This window comes from Budorcas taxicolor, chromosome 14, assembly GCF_023091745.1.
Source record: "Budorcas taxicolor isolate Tak-1 chromosome 14, Takin1.1, whole genome shotgun sequence".
NCBI lineage: Eukaryota > Metazoa > Chordata > Mammalia > Artiodactyla > Bovidae > Budorcas > Budorcas taxicolor.
In genome coordinates, this window is record NC_068923.1 from 79,534,441 (window position 1) to 79,556,748 (window position 22,308).

At 40.4% G+C, this 22,308-nt stretch overlaps 1 protein-coding gene across 3 annotated transcripts in view; it reads right to left on the reverse strand.

Moving 5' to 3' along the window:
- Positions 1 to 11,635: 11,635 nt before the first annotated feature.
- MTDH (metadherin) overlaps positions 11,636 to 22,308 on the reverse strand; it is a 53,772-nt gene continuing 43,099 nt past the window's right edge. For all 3 annotated transcript variants that reach the window (XM_052651952.1, XM_052651951.1, XM_052651950.1), the window contains 5 exons: positions 20,486 to 20,610; positions 17,356 to 17,463; positions 14,978 to 15,118; positions 12,983 to 13,139; positions 11,636 to 12,296 (listed from right to left, as the gene is read on the reverse strand). In XM_052651952.1, the coding sequence (XP_052507912.1) occupies positions 12,226 to 12,296; positions 12,983 to 13,139; positions 14,978 to 15,118; positions 17,356 to 17,463; positions 20,486 to 20,610 (602 nt within the window). In that variant the 3' untranslated portion in view covers positions 11,636 to 12,225. The remainder of the gene's footprint in view (positions 12,297 to 12,982; positions 13,140 to 14,977; positions 15,119 to 17,355; positions 17,464 to 20,485; positions 20,611 to 22,308) is intronic.

Genomic DNA, 22,308 nt, shown 5'->3' on the forward strand with positions numbered 1-22,308 from the left:
TAAATGGCTGGCTATAAATGTCTAGCCTGGAGCCCATCTATCTCCTGCCTCACCACCTGCGAGGGTCATTTATGTCCTCCCACCTCCTTGCTGGGTCCAGACAAATTTGGGTGAGTCACTTCTGGGTCTTAGCTCTCCCAATTATAGGCAGAGAGTCTTCAGTTTTATTCAGTGATGGATTAAAAAATACCTGATTCCTCACTTGAGAGACACTGAGGAGGGTTTATTTGGTTGAAAGATACTGGAGATACCTGAATTAAAGGACACCAGGGAAAAGTGCCCCCAGTGGAAAGACACTGGGATTTGCTTAGCTGAAAGACAGATGGGTCTGGACTGGGTGATTAGGTAGGAAGCCAGTCAAACATCTTTCCTGAAGAAGGGGCATCAGAAAGCCAACCTCCAACTAATACCATACCCAGGTATATAATTTATACTTGTGAATATTTAATAGGGTACTTCCCATGTGGCTCAGCTGGTAAAGAATCCACCTGCAGTGCAGGAGACCTGGGTTCGATCTCTAGGTTGGGAAGATCCCCTGGAGAAGGGAAAGGCTACCCACTCCAGTTTTCTGGCCTGGAGAATTCCATGGACTGTATAGTCCATGGGGTCGCAAAAAGTTGGACACAACTGGGTGACTTTCACACACACATAATCACACACACAGTAGGGAACGAGGGAAATTGTACCCTAAAAATGTCCACGATGGGGCTCTTTTTGACATTTCAAAACTGGTGTTTTAGTATCTCATTAGGGAAAGCTGGTTGATAAAACAACTTTGCAAAACTCTAACCTTAAAGGAACAAACATCCTTCTAGGAGGAATTTGCAGTTCTTCCTCTGGGCCTTAAAATGATTTTTTAGTTACTCGCTCACTTAATTTTGGCGGTGCTGGGTTTTCTTGCTGTTGCTGTGCAGTCTCTTCTCTAGTTGAGGAGCTTAGGCTTCTCCTGTGGCAGAGCCCGGGCTCTAAGGCTCTCAGGCTTCAGTAGTTGTGGCAGGAGGACTCAGCAGTTGCAGCTCCCAGGCTCTAGAGCACAGACTCAACAGTTGTGGTGTACAGGCTCAGTTGCTCCGTGGTGTGTGGGATCTTCCCAGACCAGGGATCAAACCCACGTCTCCTGCATTGGCAGGTGGACTCCTTACCACTGAGCCACCAGGGAAACCCTACCATATTTTTTAAATTAAAAAAAAAAAAAAAAAAATCCTAGCTCATTTACAATGTTGTGTTACTTTCAGGTATACTGCAAAGTGATTCAGTTATAAATGTATATATTCTTTTTCAGATTCTTCTCCATTATAGATTCTTCAGTGTTAGTCACTCAGTTGTGCCCGACTCTGTGTGACCGCGTGGACTGCAGCTCACCAGACTCCTCGGTCCATGAGATTTTCTAGTCAATGATACTGGAGTGGGTTGTCATTTCTTTCTCCAGGGGATCCCCCCAACCCTGGGATAGAACCCAGGTCTCCAATGGCATCCCACTCCAGTACTCTTGCCTGGAAAATCCCATGGATGGAGGAGCCTGGTAGGCTGCAGTCCACGGGGTCGCACAGAGTCGGACACGACTGAAGCGACTTAGCAGCAGCAGTAGCAGCAGCTCCTGCACTGCAGGCAGATTCTTTACCGAGTGAGCTACAAGGGGAGCCCAGTAGATTCTTACAAGGTCAAGTATGTCTTCTGTGCTATACAGTAGGTCCTGGTTGTTTATCTATTTTGTATATAGAAATGGATATCTGTTAATCCCAAACTCCTAACTGATCCCTCCCCCTCCCTCTGTGCCTCTGATGTAATTGTTCCGCCTGATCTTCTTAGGTGTTTTGTGTTTTGAGAGTATAGTCTTTGCCATCTGGAAGGGACACACACAGAGTACATTTGGCAGCCCGTTGAGTAGACCAGGATTCTGAGCAGTTTTTTTTTTCTGTCTGTCTCTGCAGCTTTCAGGAAAATCTGTTATAAGGGGCCTTTGTCATCTCAAACTTCGCTATACCCACCTGTGCAATGAAAGGCTTTACTATTTTGGGGAGTAAACATTTTGAATCTGTTATAGAACATAGGTTCGTGTGCCTGACACATAACGAGGCCAAACAAACCAAAACGTCAGAGTTCGGAGCAGAGAAAGGTTTATTGTCGGGCCAAGCGAGGAAAGTGGGTGGCTCGGGTTCAAAACCCCTGAACTCCCCAGTGATGTTTTTGAGGAAAGTTTTTGTAGGCAAAATTTGGGGTGAGAGCTGCAGGGTGTGTCGTTTTCTTGATTGGCTGGTGGAGAGGTGACCGGCTCAGGAGTGATGACACCAGGGGAACCTTCCCTATTGTGTGGGGCTTTGCCTGTGAAACAGCCTTGCTTGGGATTTTTCCCTTTTGGACTAACCTTGGCCATTTATTTAGCCTCCCTGACCCTCCCTGAGCTCCAAAGGGCAGATTGACAGTCTCATCCGGGAAGGGAGGAGAATCAGAGGGAGAGGAGGAGCCATCCAGAAAGCACAGAGGGGCCTTGGGGCAGGGTCCCGGTTTCTCTCCAGACTATACAAAGCAATACCTTTAAGGTTTTCTGCAGGAACTAAGGCCCCACCTAGAGGGAGGTGGTAACTTCAGGCTGAGAGCAAGATTCTTGGAGGACGGCCCTGATACCTCAGGACTTGATGGGTCCAAGGGCATTATACTGAATGAAAAGGCCAATCACCAAAGGTGGCATGCTGAATGATTCCAATTATACGACATTCTCAGCATAACAAGCAAGTGTTAGCGATTGTGAGGGGATAGGGATGAGGGTGGGAGAGGGAGTGTTTGAGTATAAATGGTGTTGCATGGAGTCGCTAAGGGTCGGAATCGACTGAGCGACTTCACTTTCCCTTTTCACTTTCATGCATTGGAGAAGGAAATGGCAACCCACTCGTGTTCTTGCCTGGAGAATCCCAGGGACGGCAGAGCTTGGTGGGCTGCCGTCTATGGGGTCGCACAGAGTCGGACACGACTGAAGCGACTTAGCAGCAGCAGTGTTGCAGGAAGGGGGACCCCTCTCAGGGCCTGAAAGTGGGCTCTTGCCCAACACTTGGAAATGAATTGTCCGAGGAGACACACAGGCTGACAAAGCAAGAGACTTTATTGGGGAAGGGCACCTGGGCAGAGAGCAGGAAGGTGAGGGAACCCAGGAGGACTCATTAGCCACGTGGCTTGCAGTCTCGGGTTTTATGGAGATGGAATGAGTTTCCAGGTTGTCTCTGGCCAATCATTCTGATTCAGGGTCCCTCCTGGTGGTGCACAAGATGGATGCCAGCGAGAAGGATTCTGGGAGGTGGTGTCTCCTTTTGACCTTTCCCGAACTCTTCTGGATGGTAGTGGCTTATTAGTTCTGTGTTCCTTACCAGGACCTCCTGTTGTAAAATCACTCTCACAAATGGTTACCATGGTGCCTGGCCAGGGAGGGCGGCTTCAGTGAGTGGGCTACCCCTGACAATAGGAAGCACAAGAGAGTTCCTTTGTGGTCAGGAACAGTTCTGTATTTGGATTGTGGTGGTGATTACACGAATCCACATGCAATAAAGTTGCATAAACTGCACAAATTACATATTGAAGGAAAAGCTGGTGAAATCTGAACAAAATCTGTTGATTGCACCAACAGAATCTATTTCCTGGTTTGCATATTGTACTGTTCTTGGTGAATTTAAGGTTCTTGCCTTGTCTTGGAAAGAATTCGGAGACGAAGCAGGGAGGTTAAGAAAGTAAAATGAGAATTTATTAAAGCAAGAATAGTCTTATCAGAGGGAGCGCAGGCAGAGAAGTGAGGAACTGCTGCCCTGGGTTTCTTTGGAAAACCGGTGATGAGGAGCATACGAATGAAGAGGTGGAATAGTCACTGGGGAACAAGGGGTTTGGGGGCTATATTCCCTGATTTTCATCCCGGCTCCATCTTCCCAAGGGGAGTGATGTGGAAAGCTCAGCCTCTGTGTACACTGGCGCCAAGTCAAATCTTAGAGGCAGAGTTTTGGGTGAAGTAGGAAAGGATAGCTCTATTACGTTGCCAGGCAAAGGTGGACACCAAAGACTCCTGCCTCAAAAAATGATGTGTCCCAACCCAGGGGAGTTTGGTGACAGGTTTTATCACAATGGTTCAAGGGAGCAGGATTGCACTCCCTTCATCTCAAGTGGCTGGTCTCCTAATATTTTTTTTGAGGTGGTGGTGGGGGTGGGTTGCTGCGCTCAACACCATACACAGAGAAAGGAGCCTGGTGGGCTACAGTCCTTGAGGTTACAAGAGTCAGACAGAACTTGGTGAGTGAACAGCAACAAGAAGCAGCATACAGAACTTCCCAAAGACCGGACCCATGCCCCCTTGTACTGGAAGGGCAGAGTCCTACCCAACCACTGGCTCACCAGGGAAGTCCCTGTCTCCTAAACTTGATGAACTTGTGTGCGTTAGTTGCTCAGCCGTGGCCGACTCTTTGCAATCCCATGGGCTGTGGCCCGCCAGGCTCCTCTGTCCATGGGAGTCTCCAGGCCAGAATTCTGGAGTGGGTTGCCATTCCCTTCTCCAGGGGATCTTCCCAACCCAGGGATGGAACCCAGGTCTCCCGCATTGCAGGCAGATTCTTGACCATCTAAACCACCAGGGAAGCCTTGCTGAGCTTCTCTGGGACCTTTAGTCTTGCTTCTGGTGGTTTCTTGGCTGCCCCTCCCATGATCAGCAACTGTTGGAATCTGCCCTTTGGAATTCAGGGAAGGTCATGGGGGCTGGAGTCTTGCCTACCAGAAATGGCGGGGGGGGGGAAAGCGCCTCCGTGCCTGAGAACCCCACAGGGCCGCGTCGGTTTCAGGAGGATGGATTTTTGCATTTAGCTTAGATCAAAAGTGTCATGGAATCAGTGCAAGATGGATACTTATCTGCAAGGCTAATTTTATTGTAATGAGAGCATAATGAGCAAAGGGTTACCTTGGGCTGCAGGAATGGAGATTCCGCTTTTCCCCACCTTTCTTTGTCTGCTTCAGGGAACCTTATCACCCAAAATGTGTGATTTCCTGTCAGTCTGGAGGTTCCTGCTCTTCTTTGTTTGCCCAAGTCCTCCTGCTGTTTACAGAGATTCTTGATTTCCTGCCACCTGGTCCCTGTTTGCATTTCTCTGCTCCATAGTTTTTTTTTTTTTTTTCTAGTTCCATATTTTTGTAAGAGATTGCAACTGGCGGAATTGGGTGAGGGGACACAGGACCGCCCTGGACTATTTTTGCAACTTCCTGTGAGTCTGTGATTATTTCAAAATCAAGCATTTTGAAGGTTTAAAATTGGGCGCAGTTGAATATGCGTATCTTCTTTCATAGCTTTTAGGCTTCCAGTTCTTGGTTAAGAACATCTTCCCATATAACGTGATATACATTAATTACTTCTCCTAATGAAACTGGAAAAAAAATTCCTTTGTAAGAAAAAGAAAAAAAGAGTATCTCCTCCACTGTTGAGTTGTACATGTAGTTTCCTATACTGTCGTTTAAGATTAAAAAAATTTTTTTTTCGGTCTTAAATCCAACTAGGGTTTATTTTCATATGTAAGGCATGATGCGATCCAGGTTTATTTTCTTTGTTGTGCCATACCACCTATTAAAGAAATCAACCTTTTACCACTGAAACTAAAGTACCACCTAAACTGTAAACAGAATTACCATGAATGTATTTCTGGATTCCCCATCCTGTACTTCCAACCTATCCTCTTACTGATAACTTATTAAATTGCACTGGTGTAGTGCTCAGTAAATTTTGAACATTCGTATGTTTGGAGTTCCTCACATTGCCGAAGTTCATTCTCCAGTATCCCTTGCTGCTTGGTACACACGGATGGGAGCGTGCCTCTGCCCAACGCTATGAGAGGAGGGAGGGAGAGAAGGCCTGGGCAGAGCCAGTAGTGGACATCCGTGGCTGGCTGCCAGCAGTGCAGAGGCAGCCCCTGTGGCGTCAGGAGCCAGTCCTGAGCATCCGCAGAGGAGCTGGTGGGTGGGCTGTTTTTGTTGAGCAGCCCCTGAAAGAGGCCAGGAGCTATTCCTGGTGGCAAGGGAATCTACACCTCTTGTGCTTGCTTCCAGATTCTTTTTCAACATAAACTAGCCAGAGCAGACTGGGTTTTACAGCTGAGAACACTGATAGTTTATTCTCATAACTGGTATTCATGAGCAGGGTCCCCTGGCCCTCTCCTGTAGCTGCCCACTACTTTTTCTCACTTCATTTTTTTCACATTTGTTTTCAGTCTTTGAGGTACTTAAAAATCTGTTGCAGTTGCAGTCTTAACTGGAGTTGAATTTAACATATATTTGGGAAATATTGATATTTTTGCTTTCCAAATAAAGGAGGACAGTTTTTCTTTTGTTAGATTGTTATTCTGACCTTCAAAAAGACTAGTTTTCATTTGGCCTTGTATCTTTTTTGAAACATTTAGTTCTAGATATGGTAGTTACGGAAACTCCCTGGCAGTCCAGTGGTTAGGACTTGGCTTTCATTGCCAGGGCCTGAGTATGTTCAGAGAACTAATGCCCTGCAGGCGCGGGGTGAAGCCAAAAAGTGAAAGGGCAGTCTAGTGGTTAAGACTGCTGCCTTCAAATGGAGGGGGTGCAGCAGGTTCAACCCTGGTCAGGAAGCTAAGTTCCCATGTGCCTTATGGACAAAAACAAAACTTAAAACAGAAGCAACATCTCTAACAACTTCAATAAAAACTTAAAACTTAAGAAAAATGTGGACAAAAGATTGTCCACATTTAAATATTTGGTAGCTTTAGTGGTGATGTAGTTTTTTTGTTTTCTGTTTCCTTTTGTAGGCACTTACTCTAGATTATTCTGTTTTTGTGTATCAGCTACTTTAGTGTATCCTCTTTCTGGTGCGCATAAGCTTTTTATTTCAACCTCTTGGGTTTTCTCGGTAGGCAATCAGGAAAAAATGATTTCTTTCTTCTTTGATGTTGTACCAATTTAAAATTTTTCTTAACTGCTAACACGTAAGACAATGTTGACTTAGCAAGTAACCCTGCCTTGGTTTGACTTTAATGAATCTGACATAAGTATTTCTCCTACTTTAAGTTTTTAAAATCTAATTTTGGAATAGCTGTTGGATTTAATACTTCAGCTTAGTGTCATGATCATGTACTTTTTCTGCTTTAACTTTGTGATTAAATGGTTATCGATTTCCTGCTATTGGATGGATCTGTTTAATTCCTTTGAAAAATTTCTGGATTTTGACTGCTAATAACACAGATGCCTCCATTTCTGGCACTGGATGCCCCTTTCCTAGTTTCGGTGCTAAGGCAGGTTTTCTGCCATTGTTCATTATCATGGTCACTTCAGTTTTGATGACAAGTGGGAATAGCTCCAACTATTCCCAGCAATATATTTTAAAATCATGGAAGACAGTTTAGAAATGATTCATAATTCTAGTGTCTCAAGGAGCTCAGAGCTCAGGTTGATCTCTGGTGTCTGTCAGAAAGTCAGTAGCCCTGGCACACCTCGCAAGATGCCCTTGCCTTAAGCAGGACGCACACGGCTATTCCGAGCCTGGGGGAGCACCTTCTAGCACAGAGCCTCGCTATCCTTCCTTGTGGAAAGGCTGCCACGGGAAGTGTGCATCGCACAACTCCGAGGGCACTCTTCGCGCACGGTGATTCACTGGGTACCTAACGCATATTCATCCCAACAATTTCCCACCAGATGTCGGTGGGACAACTTTAGGAAGCAGCACCAGTGAGGCTGTCAAGACAGCCTTCCGAGACCTGGTGACGTGTGTTACCTGGGACCCCTAGTCAGATCTGGTACCGAAAAGGACCTGTGCCAACCCTGGGTATCTGAGAGCAGCTCTTTTCATCCATGCCTTCGCAGTCCCCCTCCAACACCCCCCACCCCTGCCGCTTGATCCTGTCACCAAAGATCGAGCTCACCCCCAACACCCTCTACTGGTAACGTTCTATTTCTTAAGCAGAATGGTGGTTTCAGAGGTGTTCATTTTATTATGCTTTATAATTTATGTACATGTTACATATATTCATTTTGAAGGCTTTGATACAATAAATAAAAAAGGAAAGCACACATACAAATAAGAATGCCATTATCATGGGGATGACCTTGAATCTGCTTAAAGTTTTCTTCAGATTAGCCTGTTCATGAACCTCAGTATTGTTAATTATTATTAGGTAGGTAGCAAACATTTTACAAGCACCTCATATACCTGTCTTGATGCTAGGATTAGCAATCTTTTATTAAAGTATTCTGAATAGTAATAATGCCTTTTAATTTTTAGAAGATTATACACCAGGGTTAACTTCCCTGCAAATTGTTCTAATCTATACTTGCAGTGAGCGTGTGATAGCAGGCTAGTAAGTTTCTTTAAGCCTCTAGAATTTAAAGCATCGAGTGGCAGAAATTTCTTTCAGAATCTATTACATATAAGTTAGCATCCAAGAATTTTAAATTTCTGCTCAATGGGAAAAGCTAACCTGACCTTGAAAGTGATGCTTGGCTGCATAATATACACAATATATGTCAACCTTGTGCCAGAAGATGGCGAGCTGTTCCTGATAGCCCGCTCTCTGCTGCTTCCTCAGTCATGAAACCTGAATGTTAATTTGGCCCGTGACAGCCCAGGATAGAGACTTAGTATTTCCCATGCCCCTTTGAAGCTAGGAGGATGAAGTGACTGCGTGGATAAGTCTGTGTGGTGTGAATAACTTGCTAAGAAGAGCTCTTAAAGGAAGGGGGCAGAAATGCTGAGAGGGGGTTTCTAACTGGTGCAGCTGTCTGCAGTCGTGACACGGATGCTGCATGCTGAGAGCGCCGAAGAGGAACACAGGAGGATGGACCCTGGGCGCCTGGGCCCGCCGAGGGTCAAAGCAGCTCTGCACTGCTTTCTCAGACGGACATGGAAGAGAAATAAACTTTAAAAATAATGATGCCAATTTGAGTCTAATTTCCTTAAAAGGGTTGACACGAGTCATACACTGCGCCTGGTGAGTTACATCTACTGCTAAGATGATGGAAGCTGTTTCCCACAGACAAGGGTGTGTCACAAACAGGAGAGCTCAAGAGATGCTTCACTCTGAACACTTCTGCCTTTTCCAGTGGTTAAAACCTCCAAGTGCACCTATGGTTTCAGAGCATCAAGAACATTTGAAACATATAGAACCTCGAGTTTAGAAACATTAACATCAAGAAGTCACTGCCTTTAAGACTAGCTTAGGATGCGCAGTCCCCTCCCATAAGAGAACTGTAACAAGCAATTTAAACAAAACAAAAATGGCTTGTTTTATTTACAATACTCAATGCATTTTACAAATAACATATTTGCATTCCCTAAGTCTGTTGGAAGGTAATTCCAGTTTGTGCAATGAGTTTATAGGAAAGTCTTAAGACATCTATTAGACATCTTAAGCCTAAATTCTAAAATTTGAAAGACATTTCACACTATTTATTAAGAGGATTGTTTTTAAGAAAAACTAAACTCTGTAATTAAATATTGCCCTTCAATATCTTTAACCCAAGTACAAACTGGATTAGTCTCTGAAATAATACCAATAGATTCAGATGACTTATTCCCACTCCCCATCCAATAAAATGCATGCACAAAGGAAACACGGTCAATTACATTGATGACATTTTATTTCAATACTTGTTTTTTGGACTCTCTCAACTGTTGTTTTGCTCAATGTAGGGTACAGAGAGATAGGATTCCAGTCTGGGGAAGTCCTAACCCATTACTCCCTGCTCCAGGACAAGAAAGATTTCCACTAAGTATGGGGAGACAGGTCAGGATGAATGCAAGTTTTATTTAAACAGTTTCTCTAGGAGGCTTTGTCTATTAGTCAGAATAAGGATCCCCTTCAGGCCTGAAGTTTTAAAGGGGTCACTTATCTCCCTACTAGTGGCCAAGCCTCCGAAGAACAACAATTCTCCTCTCTTCCCCTCTTCCCTGTATTTTAATGTCTTTTGCGTTGATGCTGGAAAACAATTCCTCTGGTTCAGATGCCAGAAACTGCTTTCATGTCATAAACATTTATGGAACAAGTGGAGAGTGATGAACAATGAATGATATTTTAACTGTGCAACAGAATGAACTGATAGTAATTTTAACACTCATAGCTGCCATCTCTTGGAATATAAAAGCCATGCTCTAGTTCTTGAGCCACAGAGAAGGGATGGGTATTTATTTCCATCTCGGATCCACCCCAATTTAGAAGGGCACTTCTCCGTCTCTGCACCCATCTCCCCTCAAAAGAAGGTGTTTGTAACACACGGCGTTGGTGGTTCAATGAGAGATACTAAGATGGAGAAATAAAAAGTCCGACATTTGACACAGCCAACACAATTCTAAGGTAAAGAAATGGTGAGGTAGAGTTGAGAGAGTTCAATTTAATTTTTTGAGCATAGATCTTTTGGCACATTCTAAAATTACACAGACTTCCTATTGAATTCGCCTTTGCTGATACCTTTACAAAGTGCTGCAACGCAGGAATCCTTGGATCTCTTTAGGAAGCAGCTATATAAAGCTAATACAGTCATTTCAAGAAACTCACTCCTGGCACTTTAGCTTATTTACCCCGATACTGAAGCAAATAAAAACAATGCTATCCATTTGTTGAATTTATTTAAACAAATCAATTTAGAAATATCAGAATTAAACAAAACTTCTGACATGTAAACATACTGCCGTGTTCCTGAAACAGATGTTAACACCTGATAAAAGTTAATAATCGCTTGTTAGGAAAGCTGTCCATTAATAAGGCCAGTCTTCAGCAAAACTGAAACCATTTTGTTTCTTTAGCTTTCCGGTGTGACAATGCAATACTATCAAACCACAATCAAATAGAAGAGACAGAACTGGATGGATAGATCAGTACCATTGGTTACAGCTGTTAAAACAGTTTCATTCTGGCGCCACAGAAAAACAATTAAGCCAATCACATCAAATAAGTCATGGCTTTTTTTCTTTATCACAATTCACTAAGTGATGTTAATTATGGTCCTTGTCAAACACGTTTGGTAAAGGCTATTTACAGTGTACATGGCTGAGCATGCACTATTTATAATTACAAAGATACCTGCCAGTTTATTACAATAGAATTACACAGTGCCTGAAAATGGTGAAACTGTCTCACACATCATTTAAATCAATACAGTTTCAAGCAGGAAACGTTCCTTATTTGATCACGATTGCAATAATTACATGAAAATTCTTATAAAAACACGAATCCCCTTCAAGAAATTGATGCATATTCTACGCACTACAGGTTAAGGCAGTAAAAAAATGTATTCCTGATAACTGGAGGTCTTGACAATGTCAATTAAAGCTGTCTGACTCTAGTTTTTCATTCTCCATCATGTACTCAAAGTTCTGTCTGTATAACTAGTTTGTGAAAGATTTCACTTGTAAAGTCAAAAAAGGATTAGTAACGAAGAAGAATTGATGCTGGAAAAAAGTAATTGCTAGGGAAAAAAATATAAGTTGGATTTTGCCTGAAAGTTTTCAAATCATACACAAGAGCATTGAGAGTCTGAATCTTAAAAGTATAAAACAAATACATAGAGTTTACCTTTCTTAACTTAAAATATACTGTACTTTGAACAATTCAAGTAAAGTAAGACTATCAAAAAATAACTTCATAAGCCATACAAGTGTCAACTGCGTTTTCAATGTTTTAAGAACATTTTAAAAATTGTAAACTAAACCATAACAGTTTAGTTAAATAATAAATGACTTTTTATTTGCACTTGTGATTTCTTTAATACAAATTGCTACCAACAAATATGTAAAGATATGGCAGATTATGCATTTGATCAAAGCACTTTGATTTAAGCGTAAAACAGATTCAAATGGTTTAAGTTCCGTGCATAAGATCCAAGAAGCTGCCTACTAGTTTGCAGGCAGCCTTCTCTCTAATCAGAATCCTTTATTCCTTAGCTGCAGATGAGATAGGGCACAATCTGTTGTAAACAGGGCACTGCTGTAAAACCAGGATGATAATCTTAAGATCGTTCTTGTTAGAGGGACCTTCCCCAAGTGTCTTCCAGCACTGTAGCATGTTCTGCTGACCTCTTAATTTCATAAATTAACTTTCCTTTGATTCCATTTTTATGGTGGTTGTGTTCACAGTTTTGTTTTAAAAACTGGTTTAAATTTATATAAAACTCTGTACATGTTCACAAATTATTGCATAAACAGCATAATCTTCAAGACAGTGTTTGCAAACACATGTCCAATTCAGGAAGAAAAAAAATTCACGTTTCCCGTCTGGCTTTTTTCTTCTTTTTTATTTGTTTGGGAGATTCCCAACTAGTTTCAGACTTGGCTAAAAGGAAAAAAAAAGAGAGAGAGAGAAAAGGAGAGAGAAAGAGACATCAGGAGGATAGTAAATACTGTTCTGTTTCAAAAATATAAAAGAAATGTCAATAAAAACATGCTTTGAAATCCACTGATAATGCCTCAAATTTTACGTTCACATTTTCAAGTTCTAGTGACAGGTTTTTAGGTTATTCTCCGGCTGCCCTCCTCTCTCCTTTTCCTCAATTCCAATGTTTTGTGTGGTTTAAGCACACAGATGATAGTTCATCATTTTGACCTAAAAAACCATCACTTACAAGACTCAATCTAAGTAGTAAGAGTGAAAGTGGGTAAAATGGACACTAAAGGTAGCTGAAGGGAGAAAAAGGCGGGGGAGGGGGCATGGTTTTAAGGACTTGTGCACAGAAAAAGGGAGGGACCCGGAGAGTAGGGGCAGATCCCAGGGGCTCCCTTGTGTATGTCCTTAGCCACCTACTCTGGCCTGAAGTGACTTTAGCTCCCTGGTCCTCACAACTGAGCTCTGCAAGGTTCCAAGGCATCTAGGCTTTGCAAAGGAGGAAAGGGCTGCTCCAGTAATCCTTTCCTGGGGTCACAGAGAGTCAACTGAACTCAGTAATCCTTTAGACTTCCAAGACAGTGACACCTATAAACAGTACAGAGAACACCAAAAGAACCAAAATGAGGATTACTTACTCTGTGAAGGAGGCACGCTATTTTGCTTAGTATTTGACTTGGATTTATCTGTTTCTTGTAGCATCGGTGGCACTTGGGAAGAGCTTTTGTCAGAATCATTTTTTGATAAAATAACAGATGGCTCGGTAGAAATAGCAGGTGGAAGAGTCTTGATAGGCTATTTTGAAATAAAATTATCTTAGGTTTTCACAAAAAAATATCAAATGTCATAGTAATAACAAGAGGCTGCTCAGCTGAAATACAAAGATAATGAATAAATCATTTACCAGCAGAAGCACTACAACTCATGCCTGCCCTCTAGTGACATATAACCAAATAAATCTTTAACTACAATATCCACAAATACAGACTGAGATAAAAATGATTAAATGTGTAAAATTACAGGATGTCTACTGAATCTCAAAGAGGAGTGAATAATTCAGTTTTCATTAACTTTTACATTTGTCTTTTTCATTACAAGTAACAGGATTTTTTCATGTGCTTGAATGGTTCCATCCATTTTCCCACAAACTCTCACCTCCTCAAAAGCTTTTTTTGTAAAGTTAAAAATATCAACTTTCTGAGCTACCAATAGTGACATCTCCTTTTCTCCTTCTCATGAGGTAGGGATATCTCAAGTAGCAGCAGCAGCAACAGCTTCAGTTTTCTCCCCAAGGAAAAAGATGGCCTCAGATAAAGCAGACTATAGCTACTAGTCCTAATCTATTAAAGCAACTAGGAAAACTCAGGTTCAAATCTTCAGAGTTTTATTGAGTCTGGTAGTGAAATTATAAATGCTTAGGGCCGAACTTGAGTCTTGCTTCTCCTCTCCAACCTGGGAGCAGAGCGGTCAACTAACTGATTTGCCAGAATGAGGCTCAGGACAGGTAAAGGACAGAAACTCTGGTATGTGGAGTGAGGCTGGAACAGATGAGTCAGAGATCATCTCACCCTTCAGCTCTACCTGTGATGATGATTTTGAATACAGCAACAAGGGTAAGTCATACTTCTCTTGCCCCTTGTTCTTCCAGGCTCCATGAATTCAAAAAAGCAAAACAAGAAAGGAAACAAAGAGGAAGACGTGCGTGCCTAGGCAACTACCAGGACTCCTTTCTATTTCAGGTATCTGAAGCTGCATTTACGTTGCTTGGTTCAGTTTTATTAATGTTCCCTGTATTTATTCCAAAGTTTTAGTACTCATTTTAAATCTCTTCCTACCCTCCCCATCCTCTCACTTCTCTATATTAAATCACAGAAGGACTCAAATACCCTTTACAAGGTGACTTCTGAAAATGACTTAGCAAAATGTCACATGACCCTCTGCGGTCTTAATATTAAAGCTGTTTCATTAAATATGTAAGTGCCATAAAGGCAGGGATATTTTTTTCTGCTTTGTTCTCTGCTGTATCTCCAGAACTTTAAATAGTGTGGGAGATTCTCAATACACATTTTGAATGAGAACCATGCACAATTTCATAGTTGTTAATATTTCATATATTTCTAAATGATACAACTTACCAAATTAGAAATCAGACTTTAAAGCGCTATGGGCTTTGTGTCACTGGTCTAGGCCTTTTATAAAATGGTCCCTTCTGACATATCAAAATTTTCCACAGATGGCACACATTTTAAGATACTGTCACTACATTAAAAAAAGCTACATTTTAGAGACTAGACCTCAGTCATAATACAGTATGTGCTTGCTTTAGGGAAAGCGCAACTCCTCACGTTTTCTGTAAGCCATGTATCTGTCCCTTGCATGCCTATGTATTTAATAAGAAAAAGAAACCGTCTAGTGGCTTTCTCTAGTTTTGCTTCTGACAGTTGTAGGACTTGGGCCAACTTATTCAACTTCTCTAACCTCATTCATATAACGGGTTGTACCTTTTCTTTTCGGGTTGCTATGAGGGCAATTTGGTGTATTAAAAATGTTTAGCACAGTGTTTCAAGAAAATATTTGTATTAATACAATGCTCCAGTCATCAAAATTTTATTTCTTGGATATCAAAAAGTTACCTGGCTATTTTTGATTAGTGCATCAGCTGGATCACTAGTGCTTATGGTCTTCAAAGAAAAAGCTTTTTCCTGTTTTGGACGGCCTTTAGAGGTATTCACTGGAAGCTCTTCTCTAATCTCTTTTTCTAATTCTTCTGTGTCCTACAGAGAAAAGCAGTGCATTAGATGATATAAATCATTTCTATGAATTAAAATATACTTGGTTTATCGTATCAATCTCCAGAAGATATTTCCCAAGAAGATAATTTTATTTCAGAAACTGCCCAAGTAGCTTAAAAGAGCATAAAAAAATTATTATTCAAAGATTTTAAAAATCTCTGGTATGTTCATCATTCCTGTTTTCTTCAGGGATTTAAATCTTTTGTTAACTAAAAAGCAACACACTCACAGCCTCAAGTGGGAATCATTTAATTTACTAAACCGAACAAAAAACTAGCACTTTTTCCTTTTAGAAAAATTACATGGTGAATTAGTTGATATTTTAAGACTTTAGAAATAGCATTTCACTTAATGACTTCTTCAAGGCATGAAGAAGTCATTAAATGAAATGGTATTGGAAAATCCCACGGACGGAGGAGCCTGGTGGGCTGCAGTCCATGGGGTCTCGAAGAGTTGGATACGACTGAGTGACTTCACTTTCATGCACTGGAGAAGGAAATGACAACCTACTCCAGTGTTCTTGTCTGGAGAATCCCAGGGACGGGGGAGCCTGGTGGGTTGCCGTCTATGGGGTTGCACAGAGTTGGACACGACAAGTGACTTAGCAGGAGCGGCAGCAAGGCATGAAATATATATACCTAAGTGCATTTTCTAGATAAATTAAGCTTTCACAGTAGAAAGGACATGGATAGGCATGTCATAAAATATCAAGGACAAATTTTTGATTTCCTCAAACTGGTTTTCTCAACTGTAAAATAAAATTTGTGTAGATAAATTCTAAGGTCCTTTCCAAGTTTAAACATTTTCATTCTTAGGCCTTTATAGACTTTTAAGAATACATTACATGCTTAGGTATGTGAAAGAAGTTATGAATAAGAATATATTAAAAAAAATAAAAGAATATATTAAATATGACATCATTGTAAATGGTAAGAAAGAAAAAAAAACCCAAAATGTAATCACTTATGCGTAGGCTACCATGTGCTATGTACTTTACAGAACTTCACAGATCTCATTTAATTCTCAAAAGCAACCTATGCAGTTAAGTAACTTGTGCAAAATACAACAAACAAAAAACAACTAGTAAATGCAGAACAGAGATATGAATACAGACTGACTGACTCTCTTATTCACTGTATATAAGTGAGTTAAATACACTTAAATATATTTAAGTGATTACATACTTATTCACTGTATTTAGAAACACAGGACTTCCCTGGTGGTACAGTGGGTGAGAATCCACCTGCCAATAAAGGGGACGCGGGTTCAAATCCCTGGTCCGGGGAGTCTCCACATTCCTGGGAGCAACTAAGCCCATGTGCCGCACAGCTACTGAGCCTGTGCGTCCAGAGCGCATGCTCTACAGGAGGCCACCACAGCGAGAAGCTGGCACCACGACCAAGAGCAGCCCCCAACTGCCCCATCAGTCTGTGCAATGCAACCAAGACCCAGTGCAATAATAAAAAAGAAAGACCACCACCAAAGGAACTTTCACAATTTAATTAAATGGGAAAATCACTAGGTAGCCTGTTCTCTAAATATTTTGGCTATCTCCTACATTTAAAGGAATGAAAACAATCAGCCACAAAGTTATAGATGAGAAACAAGATTTTCATAAGCTGCAATGTAATAGTGATACTGCTTTCAAAAACAAAGTCATGCATATTTCTAGTAATCGAGTACACCTGAAATTAACCTTTGTTTTCATCTATATTAAAATCTAGAAATACCTTCCCAGATAGGAAAAGACCAAAGAAAGTTTCTGTTAAAAGCCAAAAGTACCAGGCAAGGATACCAAGTACAGCAGCCAGAGAACTCGGACTCACGTGTGAGATGCCCCTTGTCACGCACATGGTTTTCGTAACTGTACTGAAATTCTGATGGGCTAAACTCCACTGCCCAAAGAATTTCTGCTGTGTGAAATGCCGTAACCTCTGTTCACTTCACCATAACATAAACCCAAGTGCGCTAATTTAGAATTTTAGTCAATTGCTTTTGGTTTACATCTTTGATATGATTTTCTTTAGAGCAATAATCTTTTTATTACAGTATGATATATAAAGTCTTTAAAACATTCTATGACTTTTCAAACACTAAGTAAATCTGATGTCTTACATCCTGTCTTTATATCTCTACATTTTCTTAGCATCTGCAAATGATCCTTTCACAAGTCAGCAGTAGGTGCTTAAGGAAGGATGTCTGTTGTTTTGATACTTTACCTGTGCAAGAGCGTTATCTTCACCTTGCTTCTTCTTTTTCTTTTTTTTCTTTTTAGATTTTCCAGTTGGAAGAGCTCCCTCTCCCTTTTCTTTATCATCATCTGAAACCTGATGTTAAAAGCAAAAGTACTGAAATGAATCAATGAAGTTTTCTTTATTCAGAATTTAGGAAATAATTTATTAAGTTTAGTCTTTTTCTCCCAAATTCTACATATTAGTAATAATAAAACTGATCTTAAATCACACAAAAAATAACCAAACTCTTCTTCACTCTTCTATTTGTTTAAGATAAACCCCTTTCTCTTACATCTTTCATTACTCACTACATGATCAATTAGAGCTGTGCAAACCTTGGTTTTTAAAAGTTCATTTCATAGGTCATTCATTTTATTTAAACACAGAGCTATCTGGATTAAAACTGAATTTGACCCTGTTAAGACAACAACAAGGTACAGAGGAAGAGAAAGTATCTGTAAATCATATATCCAACAAAGGACTTGTATCCAGATTATATAAAGAACACTCAAAATTCAACAGTAAACAAACAATCCAGTTGCAAAACGTGCAAAAGATATAAACAGGTATTTCACAAAGAGACTAGGATGTTCTGCATCTGGCACTCATTTTGGGGGCTATGCCGGGTCTTCACTGCTGTGCGGGCTCTTCCCTAGCTGTGGCGGGGGGCGGGGGCTACTCTCAAGCTGTGGTCTGGGGGCTTCAGTAGCTGTAGATTTCGGCTCTCTTTTGTTTCGCAGCATGTGGGATCCTCCCAGACCAGGGATGCAACCCCTGTCTCCTGCATTGGCAGGTGGATTCCTCACCACTGAGCCACCAGGGAAGCCCTAGAAATGTTCTGAATCTTGACTGTGTCAGTGTCAAGGTCCTGGTTGTGATACTGTCCTAGAGTTCTGCAAGATGTAATCATTGGGGACCCCTGGGTAAAGGGTACAGGTGTTTTTTCTCTGTATTATTTCTTGTAAGCATATGTGACTCTAAAATTACCTCAAAAGGCTTAATTTAAAAAAAAAAAAACCAATGTGAGAAGGAATGTCATTAAAAATAATACTGTGCATGACAAAAATAGCAAATTAGAATCTTGGTTAAGAGACATTCAGTCCAAGTCGGTTACTAGCTGTGGAGAAAATTCCACAGAAGTTTTTACCACAGGCTCATAATGATGAAAATATCATGTGAAAAGATGCATCCTCTGAAGGATATTCAGGCCACAAGGACTCTACTCTGGTCAGTCTGCTTTTCAGCCAATTTATAATCCATCCATAAGAGAAATGTGGTTCCTCATGGTAGAACACTGTTTTTGTTCATGGGAAAAAGGCTGAAATTAACATCTTTTAACTCATGAAAAAATTGGCATTCTGGGCTTCCCTGGTGGTCCACTGGTTAAGAATCCAGCTTATAATGCAGGGGACATGGGTTTGATTCTTGGTCTGGGAAGATCCCACATGGCACTGAACAGCTAAGCCCAGGTGCCACTTTTCTTAGGCAAATCGACATAACACCCCGCATCTAACACATCTCAAACTGAACCAGCCACCTTTCCCCTCAGTTAACTAGCTTTTGTTTTCTCTGTTGGGTACACCACTTTCACCATCCCAGTTACCTAAGCATTCTGGAAGTCATTTTTGATGATTCTCCAATCAATTCTAACCCCATGTTCTGTTGATTTTGTTTCAATTTAGTTTTCAAACCTCTCCCCTACTCTGTATACCATTCTCACCACTACTGTACAGGTCTACTAAAACAACATTTAAACTGGTATTCCTGCCTTTATTCTCATATGCCTCTATTCCTTTATCTACAGGGATTACCAAAGTAGCAAAAAAACCCAAGAAAACAAACAAAAAAAAACAACCACCCTACAAAAACAAACAAACAAACAAATCCCACAAAAACAAAACAAACCACTTTAAGATTCTCCCATTATTTATAGGACAAAATCCAAGGTTTTTTGCATAATATTCAAGGTCTTATAGAATCTTCCCTCTGCTTTTCTCCCAGTCTCATTTCTGACCCCTCTTTGCTATACATTATGCTCTTACATCTGGGATGCCTTTGCTAAAACTCCAAAGTGCTTTCACAATACCTAATACATTATAACATTACCTTTATCTTCCAGAGTGCTGGTCTCCTTCCTCTCCTCCCTACCTGGAGTATAGGCTCCTTGAAGGCAGTAATTATATTTTGTTTCTCTACTAGCACAATATCTGACCCATGGCAGATGCAATTAATCTTTGTTGAATAATAATGGCCCTATTATCTTCTCTGACTTTTTTTCTTTAATAGAAAAACTAACCAGCAGAAAAGTTCAATCAGTAGCTTAGTGTCTCTTGTAAATACCACTTCTATTCTTTTTCAAAGCTATCAACTTAGTTTGTCTCCTGCCCTGATTTATGTAATCAAAATAGTACAAAATAGGCTCCAAAATCAGTCTTCTCAATTTTCCGCAATATCCAGCCTAGTTTTTCTAACCCGAGCAATGACCAGGTTATCCCTGGTTTGAAGGCTGTCCTAGGTTCTCATTACTTACAGAATTCTATAAAACCGTAGCAATGCTCATCATTCGTTTCGTCTGTTTACTAAATGCCAAACATGTTGCTAGAGCTACAAGAACAGAACTTCACAGTCCCTTTCCTTAAGGAACGAAGCCTCGGAGGGGAAGCCTGACACAGAAACCACTGATCCTACCACCAGTCCATTCCACGCGTGTTTATTATTCCTCCCCATCAAACATGTTACTTTCCTTGGTCCCTTTCTCATAATGTTCTCAGTCTTATCTTGCTATGAAGTTTTCCTTAATTTTTTTACTGAGAACCAATCTGCTTTTATCTAAACACACCAAGAGTTGGTAGGCTGATATAATAATTCTGGTAAGAGGACAGGAATTGTGCATTTGTTTTCTTATCAGTATATAATAATGTTTTCCACATAGAATCCTCAATAATCTGTGGAAAGAAGAAACAGTAACAGAGAGAAGGCATGCGACCCTAAGATGATTGAAGCTAGTATGATTAGAACGCCTCTCTGAAGCCAATTCTACCCCTGGATACGTTAATAATTCCAATACAGTTGGATGCACAGAGAAATAAACATATCTGCCGATTCTTTTACTCACTTTTTGATCATCAGGAATTGGTTCCTGGGACTTCAGAAGTGAGGCTCTTTCTTCATCTACCCAGTTCCCCCACTCTTCTGCTGGCGCATTCCAATCAGAACTGGGATCAGCAGAAGACAGACCATCTAAAATTTAACAGTGTGAATCAGGTATCTGTCATTTCTGCCAAAAACCAAATGCAAAACCCCAAATTCTTTATGTTGAACTAAGCTGTAATTTTATACTATTACTCTTCTTCCTCCCAATCACATTTTAAGAGTCAGGAAAAACCCCAGTAACACAATGGTAAAAACCTTTCCCCAACTTCTGCTGGGCACATTATATGACTAGATGGAATGACTAAGAAACTCCAGAAAATGTATTAATTAACCATTTATTCCATTCTTCCTTTATTATCAAAGGAACTTTGTCTCCTGAATTTGCTTTCTTTTCATTGTGTACGTCTAACTATAAAAAGGACTTGGTCATTTTTTTTTTGTTTCCTGATTCTCCCCTCCAGGGTACAAAATGAGTCTTTAACAGAAGTGCCAAAATCACGCTCTTCCCCTCCTTATGAACTATTTCAAGATTAGGTTCTTCTTCAAGTTCACCAAATCATGCAGAATATTTAACCTCTTCCTTTTCTCCTCTTTTAAAAAATACTTAACCTGTACCTTACAGTTTTTTTCGGATTATTCAATGCTACTTACATCTTTCCAAATATGTGAGTCATTTTTAGGGCTTCTATCACCCTATTCTCAAGAACAATTTTTTTTTTTTTTTAAGAAAAAAATTTTAACCTAGACTTTCATATACATCCATGTATACACCCATGACTACTTACTGTCAAGATAACAGAAGTTAGGCTTTATTTCTAAATGGTTAGCAAGTCATCCTAACATTGTTCTTTGCTGGGGAAAAAAACCCCAAAACCAAAAAATATAACCCTGACTTTTGCCCAATTAATGCCAAATGCTACTTTCCCCAAATATTAAATTCTTATATATTTCAGTCTGTTTCTGGTATTTCTGTTCCATTCATCTATTCCTGGGATAGTGGCATACAAAATGTAACTCTGTATGCATTTTAACATCTAGAAAAACAAATCTGCCTGCATTTCTCTTATTTTCTTCACTATTCTTATTTTTCCACATGAATTCTATTATTTTTGTTTAGAGGGGAGGTACTATGATACATCTTCATGAAGACTTTTAAAAAGTCTATGTTTCAGAAAAATATGTAATGATCTGGGAAAATGCTCATAGGAAAAAAAAGGCAGACAAAACCACGCATCATGATCCCAAATTTCTATGAGGAAGAGATTAAGGAATACATTAATAATAGATACATCTTAACAATGGAGTTATAGGAATTTCATTTACTAGAATTTCAAGTACTAGAACTTGAGCTAGACAGGTAACAGAGATACAAAAATGAGTATGACAAAAGGCCTTTACACATGGAGCTCACAGTCAGTCTACTCAGGGATGAAGTACAACAGACAGTTAAGTAGAGTGACAGGTTCTGTTACGAGCAGCGCAGAAAGGGAGAAGAGGGACTAAACCAGTGGAGGATGGGGAGAGACTGAAAACATAAGAATTTATGGTCCAGTACAGGAGAAGCATGGACAAGTGATTACTAGTGTGAAATGTATTACAAAAAAGGAAGTTCCTTTCTACGTTTCTATATTTACTACTACAACCAGGTCTCCAGAGCCAGTATACATAGTAACAGCATAGAGGTTAAGACTCTAACGTGTCTTAGAGTCAAACAGACCTATATCTGAATATTGCTCTACTACTTAATAACTATGTAATTTGGATCAAATTTCTTAATCTTAACGG